At 32.2% G+C, this 12,316-nt stretch overlaps 2 protein-coding genes across 2 annotated transcripts; one reads left to right on the top strand and one right to left on the bottom strand.

Moving 5' to 3' along the window:
• Positions 1 to 182: 182 nt before the first annotated feature.
• Positions 183 to 8,052, bottom strand: LOC130445916 (ribonuclease P protein subunit p20). Its single transcript, XM_056781816.1, has 3 exons — positions 7,580 to 8,052; positions 803 to 968; positions 183 to 748 (listed from the first exon to the last, which is right to left on the bottom strand). The coding sequence occupies exons 1-3, from the start codon at positions 7,730 to 7,732 to the stop codon at positions 636 to 638; spliced, it is 432 nt and encodes a 143-aa protein (XP_056637794.1). The 5' UTR covers positions 7,733 to 8,052; the 3' UTR covers positions 183 to 635.
• Positions 8,053 to 8,106: 54 nt separating this feature from the next.
• On the top strand, positions 8,107 to 8,960 carry LOC130445917 (ribonuclease kappa-B-like). Its single transcript, XM_056781818.1, has 3 exons — positions 8,107 to 8,245; positions 8,296 to 8,415; positions 8,616 to 8,960. The coding sequence occupies exons 1-3, from the start codon at positions 8,177 to 8,179 to the stop codon at positions 8,715 to 8,717; spliced, it is 291 nt and encodes a 96-aa protein (XP_056637796.1). The 5' UTR covers positions 8,107 to 8,176; the 3' UTR covers positions 8,718 to 8,960.
• Positions 8,961 to 12,316: the final 3,356 nt, after the last annotated feature.

Here is a 12,316-nt window from a genome sequence, read left to right on the forward strand (position 1 = left end):
TATCGTCTCCAGAGACTATTTCTGAAGACAGGTACAATGGTAATTAAGTTAGGTTAGAAAAAAATTCTTATTGATCTTCATGGTTCAAATTGTAATAAAAGAAAATACCCTAAGTAGGGGTTCTCTCCTGAGGAGTGTGGTATCAAGTCAAAAAAGTATTCTAAAAAATTAATTAAACAATATTAACACATAAAAAAATATTTATTAAACAAAACTCACATTAATTTTGTTGACAGGCTCTTACAGCTATTAATTGGAGAAGAATATACAAAGGGGCAAAAACTTCCGAATAATCCAATGTAGTTTGTCCTAGAAGTCTCTTACACAATAAATATTTAAACAAAAATGTCATAAGAAGGACAGTACCAGACCAACTTAATCTTATTAAAGAAAATTTCAAAGTAGTCTCTAATAACATACGTATAAATATTATAATAACAAAATATGCATTAAGTGCATCTCCCATAAATAAAGGGGTGAATATAAACCACCAAGATATATTTTCCACTTCCAAAAGAGGATCATACTTTAACACAAAAAGTATGGTGAAACTGAAAAGAGCAATCAAGTTGACCCATAATTCAAATACAGTAATTCCCAACCAGCGAATGAGTTCGTCCGTAGTAAAAAACATTTCAGGATGATGTAGAGTTAATAGGATGACAATTAAATATTCTTATTCTTAAAGCTGAATTAAATCTTTTTTGTATTTCATAATCTGCCTCATCTACTGATGGCTCCAAATCATCTGAAAAAAAAAATAATTCAATAAAAAAATAAAAATGTAATATTGAATTATTACCTAGTAGTTCTGTGGTGATGGTATTGGTAGATATTTTGTAAGTTGTATGTTCTTCACATAATTGTAATGCTAACAAAATTCCTCTTTGGATTGCGGCTCCCATACAGTAAATAATAATTTCAGACTCATTATTATGTATTAATTTGTTACATCTACTTAATTGTGCCTAAAAAAATAATGTACATCAGCATACCAATACGGCTATAAAAAAATAGAAATATGGGGATGAGCAAGCAGATCACGGGAATACAAACAGAACGAAACCAAATACAGTATTCACAAACACATTATTAATATATTAAAAATACAAGGGTTATCTGAGAAGTATCCGATCTCGATCTGAATATATAAGCACTTATCAATAAAGTTGGGAAATTTTGGGCAACATCAGCTCAGTGTTGCTAGCTCCGGGTCACTAAATCAATAAATAAATATTTATATATTTCCATATGTATTTAAACAAAAGGATTTAAGATAAAGGAAGAGTTTTGCAAAAGCAACAGATAAATTTTATTTTCTAATGCTATTTATAATGTTATAGAGTACGATATTCACAAAAATTTACAGTGACGAAACGACATTCACAAAAACACAAAAAATTAACAACTGGACCAAAAAAATCTGGATGACGTTCAGTACTTTTTTCACTCTTCATCAATTACTATTTTTTTGGCTACGTGCAACATTTAACGAGACTTTATCTTATTTAAAATTCAACAAAAAATCAGTGAAACTCATCTCAAAATTTAAAGTTATGAGAAGTTCGGCTCCTATCAAATCCACTTTGCAGTGATTTCTGGACTTCGTCCATTTGAACTGCATGTGAGAAAATATCCTCTCGACATAGGTGTTGGAAGAAGGGATACTTGGTACGCAGGTCAAATCTGACCCCATTTCTTCTCCTCCTTAAACGTTTCATAGTTGCAACGAATTCAGTAGGGCTCCTGGTTTCAGTTTTTATTTGGTTTTTCCACGGTGGTACATATTTTAACAAAAAAATGAAGATATATAGCGGTTTCAAGGGATCACGTGTTTCTGGTTGATCTTGATCCAAATCTTCTAATCCCAACAGTTGTTTCAACGCATTTGGACAATAATCTCCCAAACCAACCCAACCCACCCAAATTTCCCTGCTGAGGGCTAATTGTTAAAAATTATTTTGATTTGGTAGCAAAGAATCACTTCTCCTGTTACATTTTCACTACTTAACTCCCAAACCTAGGATAATCCGTGTCCCGGGGGCAGATAAGGCGGGACACGGGATAAACAAATGGAAATCAAGACTGTCTCGAGAAATCCGGGACGGTTGGCAGCCATGTATCAACTTCATTTACGATGAGCGTTCGTGACGGCCAAAAGCTGCGACAACCAGCGATATCATCGAAAAAGCTCACCTAAGGATACTGGACGAGCTTCAGATTAAAGTTCGAGAGACAGTTGAGGCTATCGGCGTGAAGAATTTTGCACGTGTAAGGTATCCGCTCGTTGGATGCTGCGTTTGCTCACTTAAGGCAGGTTTTCCTGGCGGCGTATCTATAACGCAGCGCGAACCGAATAGGAAATTTGAATGAAGATGGGTCGTGTTTTGCCAAACTTTTTATAGTCACTTTTATAATATGATTCATATTCCACACATAACCAAAAAAACTAACATGTTCGATCAATTCTTCATCTTCTTCGAAAGAAAACAGTATTTTTAAGCACGCTTTTATTAGCTTCACTTGTACGTGGATGTATTGATATCTAGTTAGCCTAGACCAGTTCCAGGCATAAACAAAATATTGTGTTACCAATAGCAACGAACAATAACTTATTAGAAGTGACAGTGTAAAGTTTGACGTCAAAAAAGTAAACCAGAGTTACGCAATAAACTAAAAAAAAAGTTGTCCATCGAAATTGTGAAAATCGAAAAATTGGAGTATCGAATCATCATAAAGTACCTGTTTTTAAAAGGGTTAAGACATAAGCGGATTTACGAAGATATGCTTAATAACCTTGGTGATCAATGTCCGTCGTATGCGACCGTGAAAAATTGGACTGTAAGCTTCAAAAGAGGTCAATTTTCCATTGAAGATGATGACCGATCGGAAAGGCCAGTTTCTGTGTCAGTCCCCGAAAATATCGATGCAGTTCATGACATGATTTTATCAGACCGTCGAATTGGGCTAAAACTGATATCTAAAGCACTGAATATTTCATACGAACGCGTTCATCTTATAGTTCACGTCGATTTGGACATTAGAAAAATTGCTGCATAATGGATCCCCAAATGATTGAATGTTGACCAAAAGCGTGCAAGGGTAGAAGCATCGCGATCGATATGTGTTCGATTTGAAAACGATGTAGACTTCTTAAACCAAATTGTTACTATGGATGAGACTTGGGACATTTCTACGATCCAGAAACAAAGCAACAATCGATGGAATAGGTGACACTCTGGTTCTCCACGATCTAAGAAGTTTCGTGTTCAAAATTCAATGTTCAAAAGTTCTTGCTTCAGTTTTTCGGGATTGCCATGGAGTAATCATGATTGATTCTTTAGATAAGGGTAGAACAATAACTGGAGATTACTATTCGACATTACTGACCATTCTACGGGAAAAAATTAAAGAGCAAAGACGTGAAAAGCTATCCAAAGGTGTTTTGTTTTTGCAGGACAACGCCACTGTACAAAGATCTCATGTTGCCATGCAAAAAATTCATGATTTAGGGTTTGAATTACTAGAACACCCCCTTATTCACCAGATTTGGCTCCGTCCGACTATCATCTCTTTCCTCAACTGAAAAAAGTTTAAAAGGTCGTAAATTTTCTACCAACGAGGAGGTAATAAAAGCTGTGGAGGTCTGGTTTGCAGAGCAAGAAGAAAATTTTTTTTTAAAAGTCTATAGACGTTGCAGGTTCGCTGTAATAAATGTATCCAATTAAGAGGAGAATATGTTGAGTAATAAAATATTTTGACATTGACATTGGTTCTATAGTAGGCAAAGAATTTTCAATATATCTTCATATATGGATTTCTTTAATTTGTTTGTACCTCTCTTTTAGCTAGCTTATTACTTTTAGTATATCCCACCACTTTAATTGCGTTTGTTGTTGTTTTTTTTAAATTATTACTGCAAATTTTCTCTTTACATTGAAACAAATTTTAAAACTGTCTGCCGTCTGTTGGAGATTTACTATACTATCTGCATTAGTATTACTTTAGAATTTAACACCTTAAATTTTATTATGTTCGAAAAAAATTTTACATCCGTGCACCCTCTGTTGGAGATTTACAATACTAATGACTAATTTTTTGTATTTACAAAATTAGAAACATTCAGATGTAGCATTGATTTAGTTATTAAATAAGGGCGTGGGATCTTTTAGATAACCTTGAAGAGCCCGAACTGAAAGGAGATACATATTTACCTAAGACAACTACATACTTATGTAAGATTTGAAGTATCGAATTAGACTGCTATGTGTACTGACTGCACCAAGTTCATACAACAAAATTGAATGATCAATTTTATCAAATGCACTACTGAAGTCATTATAAATAGCATCTACGTGAAATCTTCTATAATTATAAAGAGGTTTAGTTAAAACTGAATGGTTTTTTTTGTAAAGCTGTGATGCTCTGGAAAGTGACCACTACTTAAAAATACCAACAATAAAAGATTTAGAGCTAACCAAAAAATACTATCAACACAATATCAAAAAAAAGAGATATAATAAAGAATACAAGTAACAATATGTAAGTAACATATGAAGGCAAACTGTTAATATAAAATATGTACAAAAACTACAAAATAATATGGTAGAAACTGTAGAGCAAGTATTAACAAAGAAAACATGCAAGAACACAAACAAAGACTGTTATAATGAAGAGTATGAAGAAGCCAGAAAACAAAAAAAAAAACATGGCAAGAATGAGATGGATTAATAAAACAGAAGAACAATACAGAAGGAATTATAAGAGACAAAGAAACATATCAAATGTAATATATAAAAGAGAAAAAAACGAATGAGTGAATAAGAAATTAGGAAAGAGAGACCAAGAGGGAGGTAAAACAAAAATGAGACAATTTTATAAATGTTCGAAACATCAAACAACTACCCCAAAACCAAAAGGAATAAAAGATAACAATGGTATAATACAAATTGATTCTAAAATATTTGGGAAAAACTACTATGAAAATAAACTATACGGAGGTGGAATAAACATAATACAGGAAAATGCAGAAATAAAAAAACTGCATAATGTGAAAACCACTGGAGAAGATGGAATAGGGGCTGAGTTGTTGAAATACTGAGGAGAAGAGATGACAAAACAAATTTATCAATTCATTGAGAACATCTGAAACAAAAAAAGATCCCAGAAGTGTGCAATACTGGTGTAATTATACCGATACACAAAATAGGTGATAAAGAGGGCTGTAAAAATTATAAAGCCATAAACTTCTTAACATTCTATATAAAATACTTGCCAACCCAATAAATAGAAAACTGAAATAATTCTGGGAGACTAGCAAAAAGGGGCTCAGACCAGGACCATCCAAAATCAACCACACAATAGACCAAATAGTCCAATAAACATGGGAACTCAATAGAGAGCTCTACATAATTTTTATAGATTTTGACTCAATAAATAGACAAAAAATTATAGAAGATTTGAAAACACTAAAGGAACCCAGAAATTTAAAGATATTAATAGAAATTATATTACAAAACACAAAAGTCAAAGTAAGATATCTAACAGAAGAAATAAAAATACACAAAGGAGTCAAACAAGGTGACTCGATCTCTCCATACCTGTTTAATATGATTTTAGAAAACGTAAAGAGAGGAGCAAAATTTTATAATGAATCTAATAAAAGATAGAGCATACACAGACTAGTAGTGGGTTCATGAAATGATTTATTTTTCAAAGGACCGATTAAGTTGTTTTATTCCATACACTTTGATAATGACACTTGCTTGTTCACTTTTTGCTTTATCTATATTATCCATAAAACTAACTCACACTTGCGCATGAATTCATAACAGTGCAAATGTACAATGAGGCGCTAACACAGACGATGTAACAATATTGGCTAATAGAAGAGAAGAACTAATTAAGACAATGAAGAAAACAGAAACAGAAGCAAAAAAAGTCACTCTAGAAATAAACCATGAAAAAAAAACAAATGCATGAAGATAGCAAGACAAGACTAAAGAGAAATGAACCATCTAAGGGCACATAAATACGTATTTGAAACTGTATCTTCATTCAATTATCTAGGAGTAACAATAGGGTACATGTTTAAAGAAATAATAATAAGAGAGAGACTACAACAAGGATATCAAACATTTGTAAGAAATAAAAATCAAGGATATTATTAAAAATGTATAAAACATTAATAAAGCTAGTGATTGTGTATGCCAGAAGAAGGATAACACAATTGATACCTCCATGGCCAAGAGGCAAAGGCAGACCAAGAAATACCTGGAGAAACAAAATTGAAGAAGATACCAGAATCCTAGAAATCGTAGACTGGAAATGCAGAAACAGAAAAGAATGGAGAAAGCTGACAAACAAAGCCAGGACCAACAAAAAATTATAACAAAAAGAGCAAGGGATGTATTCTACCCCAATAAACAGTTTTATAGGCGCACAAAGCACTAGCCACAATTCAAGAGATTGAATGGCATAATGATGATGATGTTGCTTCTCATTAATAATGTATTTAACATTTGCTATCAAGTAATCACAAATAATTGACTAGAATAATTTATTTATAATATTAATTTTAAATATAGGATGATTTATCATTTTGTGCTATTAATAAGAATTTAGGACTGATTGAAATCTCATTGACAATTAATTGTCTGCATATGCACCCTACACAACTAAATTGTTGAATCAAGGTGAAATCTTTGGCGCCCATAAATTTCGACTCAGTTGAATGGAAAGTTGTATGTATGAGCATTAATCTACAATTGAGTTGTTTCTATGACTCTACAACTTTCTATCTTGATGGTAATCCTTTGGTGGTATCAACTACAGAACTATGGAAAAGGCATTGGAAAAGAAGGTAGATAGGTGTAAAACCAGTTATTGGGACAACCTACAGGAGTTAAGATAAGCAAAGACTTTTCTGGGAAACTATAACCTGAGAAACCTAAACCTAAGAGCAACCTACAAATATTAACAGGAGTCCTATCGGGCACTTTTATCTCAATGGACATATCAAGACACTAAACTTACCAGACAATACAGCGTGCAGATTCTGTTGCACAGAGCACGAAACAGGTCAGCTGTAAACACTGGGTTCACTAGTATGGAAGCAAGAAAGAGGGACACAATAGATCTTCTGCGTTGTAGTGTATATGATACCCCAATATTCACATACAAACATCCATATTGATGGTTAAAATGAATTTATTATTGAGTGTACCACTGGGAGTTGCATAGATCAAAATCTCTATTTCTTGGTGATAACGTTTTACAATTAGCGTTTTGATGGATAATGAGATATATAGAAGAATATCTCTTGTAATCCTACTTTTTGTGAAGGAGAAAAATTTTTCTAATAAGTGACAAAAATGATGACCTGTAATTTTGTGATCAGTACACGCTCAAAATTTCACTTATGAGATGTTATATTTGTACTATTTGTTGATATTTCGACTGGTTTATACTGAACAAAATTTTGTGAAGATCTAGTCTTAAAATTCCTTTAACAGCAGTTTGAAAATTAGAATTGTCTTAAGCTCTTGATAATTGTAAACGTATTTTATTTATAACTTACCTTAATATTTGTTTTGGTAGATACATACAATATATTATCACCTTTTTCAGGTTTTCTTGGTTGTCTAGGTAAACGTATGTGTTTTTCTAGTGAATTTGTAGGCCGTTTTTTATTTATACGGTTTGATTGATTATCGGATCTATTTTCAGCCATTAAAAACGTTTATTTTCAAATTTTAAAGAGGAACATGTTTTTCACAATTCTATGGTGTGATTATAGAAACTGAATTATAAAGTTTATCTGTATTAATTCTTATGAAGATAAAGGCGATTTTCTGTAATGGTACAGAATAATCAATTTTACCAACTTTTCAAAACAAATTGGTCTTCTAACCAATTTTAGATCTCACTATTATTACAAGATTTAGTAAATAATTCAATTTTATCATCAAATATTGCCTAATTAATTAAGTCAAAGTGAAGAAATATTCTGTATTTTTGTAACTCAATTTGAATAATTTTGAAGTAATTGTTATTAGTTCATTCGAAATATCCTTTTTTTCAATTGTCAATGTCAAAGTAGATGTGACACAAATTATAAACCTTATAGTTTATCACATGACATTTAAGGTGTAATAGATTACTACTAATTGTAATAATGCCTTGCTGTGGCCCAAAATTATCCCTTTGCGGAATTATTTTAAGTACATGGGGTGTTATCCAGCTGGTAAGTAAATATTTGAATCAAAAAGAAATCTTTTTCAAATTTTTTTTTAGGGGTTGATGGGCGTTTTCTATATAACAGGGTCTGTGGCTTTAGCAGAAGATATTCCAGCAGTCGAATTTAGCGGTAATTTAACAGAGTTTTACAATGAAGTCGATAATGGTTTTAAACAAGTAAGCAGCTCTTTAATTAATTGCTATTTTATCAAATTATCCCAACATTTTTAACTTTTGTTGAATTACATCAAATCAGAAATTGGGGCGGAAAACACGGCAACAGATGTAAAAAGTTCATGAGAAAAGATCAAATTTATCAAATTTAGTTGATATTGCAATTATAAGGGCATATTTACTTACTAGACTTTATTTTTTAGAACGCTTATAATTGCTGGATAGCTGCCTTACTATACTTAATCCTCCTAATCATCTCAGCCCAACAGTTCTGGGCTAACAGCAGATCTTCACTAAATGTCTGAATAAGTGAAATAATACTATTTAATGTTTGTACATATTTGTTTACATTCCTTCTTTTTCAGTTGTAATGATTGTTAAGATCAACTTATGTATAGTTTTAGCCCAAATTGTAGAATTATACTTATAGAATGTGTTTCTTTTATTAACAGAATTCATAAAAATGTGCATCTGTAATGCAGAACACTATTCAACCTCTTTATTGTATTTAAAAATTGTATAAAATCAAATTAAATAATTTTACTGTTTATAGTTCTCAAGTTATTTAAAATGTGTCCTAGTTTATTTGAGAGAATTCATTAAAAATAGTTATTGCACATTTTTAAATAGAAAATAATTGCAGAGGATTGTTAAATAGATTCATTATAGAATGCAGAGTCTTGAAGCAGTGCCAGTTCATTGTAATAAATTTTAGGTGTTTAGCAATGTTTCCTAAAACTTTTCATCTTTGTCAGATTTTACCACTCATTGTTTTCAAATATGTTCTGAACAAAAACAGATTTAATACTTCTAGTAACTTAACCATGTTGAGACAGAACCATTGTTTTGATGTTACAATCTATTTCTTATAAATTAAGTCTATCCTATGTTCTTTTAAATTCAAAAATTTTGTAATCACCCTGAGTGTTTGTAATGCTGACTCAAATAGTTGGTGGAAGAAAATAGATTTTGAAAAAGGTTTAGTGGACTGTATTTCTAGACTTGTTTCCCGTTCTAAGTACAAACTCGAACTTTCTTCTCCCAACGTCTCACCGTTATAGGCGACATTGCCACAATTTTAATTTTTACAAGTATTTGCTGATAAAACATGAGATAATTTATATACAGTAAATAAAATTTATACACTGAGATTGAGATTGTCTACTTAAGACATATTTTTTTTTCAATGGATAGCATGATAGAGCTGTTAATTTTTGTTAAATAATGTTTGGTCTTAGAATTTTTAAGAAACTTTTTGATACAATTTAGAATTGAAAAGCATCGTTCTGCGTCCGATGTGATGGCAGTTGTCACCACAACTTTTATAGTCTGTTTTTATTATCGATTATACAAGACAAGAGTCACGCTCGTCGGATTACAAAAACGAGCCGACACGACCCGACGCTCGCAGTTATCAGTGTATCAGTATACAAGGTTGTTGCAGAGCTGTGATGATTGGAATAAATACATGTTAATTTACTGGTGTGATTCAAAGCTTTGTGTGCCTTAGAAGACCAAAGGTAACATTATAAGTTGTTTATTTTATGGTCATTAACAAAAAGTTCAATAAGAAAGTAATAATGTATGAGATTTATTGTTATAAAAATTAACAATAAGAATGTTGCAAATACCAAATGGATTCTAATTTCCGAATTATCAAACACATAATTCATATCTTCATAAAATTTGCAAGGGTTCTTACAACAATGAAATACGGGTTACAAAGTAAACAAATGAATTCAATATTGTATTAAAAATTTCCTTAATTAATATTAACAGATTTTCAAAGATGTTGGAAAATATTTAATTTGATGTTGGATTTTATCGATTTTTTTTGAAGAATAACCATTTTATATTTCGGCAATTTCAAGTGTAATATAAATATGCAAAATCAACCAAGATGTTTCAGTCGTGTGTGGAAAGGTTTACAAGAATACTTGAAGCCAGAAAAGTAAGAGTGAGAAACAAGGGAAGACCTGTATGGACGAAATTAACAAAGCGATTGAGAACAGAGGAAAGAAGCATACAGGCATATATTAAATACTAAACCTAGTGAACAATACATTGAAGAAAATCAACTAACATGGTTAGGAAATGTGAAAATAATGGTGGAATTAAAAGAATACCAGAAGCCAGAAAAGTAAGAGCGAAAAACAGAGGATAAAAAACTACATGAGGTACTATTATACAAAATACAAAAGATAAGAATTTTGGAAGTAATATGTAAATGGTATGATGCTGGTGTCTTGTAGTGAATACCGTTCATTAACAGTTCTCTTAAAGACCTTCGGATCATTGTTTTCCATTCTTCTTTCTTGCAGCAAAGGGTTGAACAGAGTGTTGATTAGTTGGTTGTTATTATTTCCATAGTAGACTTTATTTTTATTTGGGTTGGTTGAATGCATGATATATTTAGGTCATTTTGGATGGTTGCATTTGAAAATACATAATACAGATACACTTGCATCCACTATATTTTTCATCCTTGGCCGTTTCCAGGTACAACTTCATCAATAAAACAAAAATTTTTTGACCTCTGATTGATCGCTACTTGACTCAAGAAATTTACCTACTATTGGTTTTACCTACAAGTTACCTACTATTAGTAATTCCATGTTACCTTTCTTTTATAACTTTCTCAAGGTCCTAATGACATGCAATTAACCTAATCTTCTCAGATATACCTGGTAGCACGTTAAAGGAAAACCATACACAGGTACGTACCTCTATCTTTTACAATGTTTCAAGGCACTCTTATTACTTACACGAACCCAGGCAAGACGTTTTGAGATGGAATAGCTCTCGAATGGCTTGTCCTATCCAGCGGAACTACGCTGCTCTAAAGTTAAGGCCACACTGCACAATGCTAGATGGTCGCATGGAGATTGGATGGAAATGCATCCTGGACGCAGCGAAATGAAGCAAGTTTCCAACTTAATGCAAAGTAGAAATCATGCTTTTCTCATTAGTTGCGAGAAAAATTCTTCTTTGGGAAACCATGGGTGCATACTTACAATTTGAGGTGGCAACAGGACGGATAATTTGTAAGAGTTACGACAATACCCTGACAAATTGTATTCGTATTTAAGGATATCAATTGAGGCATTCGACTCACTTTTGAAATTGACTGAATGCAAGCCCACTCTATAGTCAAAATTTTGGAATTTTTTTAATGGATCTGCTGGGTCCCAAATTGCTCTTCTTTTAAGAACTGAACTAATCACGCTTTCCATCATTTTCCGCTAGTCTACCAGGATGGAATATCAAACATGACTGAAGCCAAGAGTTCCCTAGGATAGTTTTAGGGGGTTAGATAGTGGTGGGGTGCCACTGCAGCTTCCATAGTTCTGTTACGATTATAAAAATCTTGATGGTCGCCAGGCAGGTATCTACCATCCTCTATCCTACCAACCTTCCTGAAGTGCGACTTCAGGTTAGATTAATTTTACATTTTGTGCTTAAGTATATGTTTTGTTGGTATATGTAATTTTTAGATAGTTATCGAACTTTGATTATTGTGTTACCTCTTCGGCATTCTCGACCCATGCCATGGAGTATTGAGCAGCATTCACAGAGTTCTGGATATTTGAGGCTTGCTATATCCCCAGAGCGCGATTCTGTATATCTTTATAGTAGTATGTTTGTATGTATTAGAAGAATTACAATAGATGAAACTAAAACATCTAAAAATAGTAACCCAAATAGGACAGTAGAACGCTTAAACTTATGTTTTATAGAACATTTTAAAGAAATTAACATAATGTAGCTTACTCGATATGTTTGGTTACAAAATTTACTCCATTTGAATTAATTCGAGATTACAGTATTCTTTAGCACTTTTCTTTGAGTCAATGATATGAGAGCTTTGTTCTTTGCTGGCATCTCGAGTATAAGAATAATTAGA

This window comes from Diorhabda sublineata, chromosome 6 (genome assembly GCF_026230105.1).
Source record: "Diorhabda sublineata isolate icDioSubl1.1 chromosome 6, icDioSubl1.1, whole genome shotgun sequence".
Taxonomy (NCBI): domain Eukaryota; kingdom Metazoa; phylum Arthropoda; class Insecta; order Coleoptera; family Chrysomelidae; genus Diorhabda; species Diorhabda sublineata.

What these genes read in the sequence shown, in the direction of transcription:
- LOC130445916 (XM_056781816.1), bottom strand. Translation starts at nt 7,732, where the DNA reads ATGGCTGAAAATAGATCCGATAATCAATCAAACCGTATAAATAAAAAA. An exon ending in CTACCAAAACAAATATTAAG is followed by an intron (nt 969 to 7,579) that starts GTAAGTTATAAA and finishes TTATTTTTTTAG; the next exon opens with GCACAATTAAGTAGATGTAA. An exon ending in CATCACCACAGAACTACTAG is followed by an intron (nt 749 to 802) that starts GTAATAATTCAA and finishes TTTTTTTTTCAG; the next exon opens with ATGATTTGGAGCCATCAGTA.
- LOC130445917 (XM_056781818.1), top strand. Translation starts at nt 8,177, where the DNA reads ATGCCTTGCTGTGGCCCAAAATTATCCCTTTGCGGAATTATTTTAAGT. An exon ending in CATGGGGTGTTATCCAGCTG is followed by an intron (nt 8,246 to 8,295) that starts GTAAGTAAATAT and finishes ATTTTTTTTTAG; the next exon opens with GGGTTGATGGGCGTTTTCTA. An exon ending in TCGATAATGGTTTTAAACAA is followed by an intron (nt 8,416 to 8,615) that starts GTAAGCAGCTCT and finishes TTTATTTTTTAG; the next exon opens with AACGCTTATAATTGCTGGAT.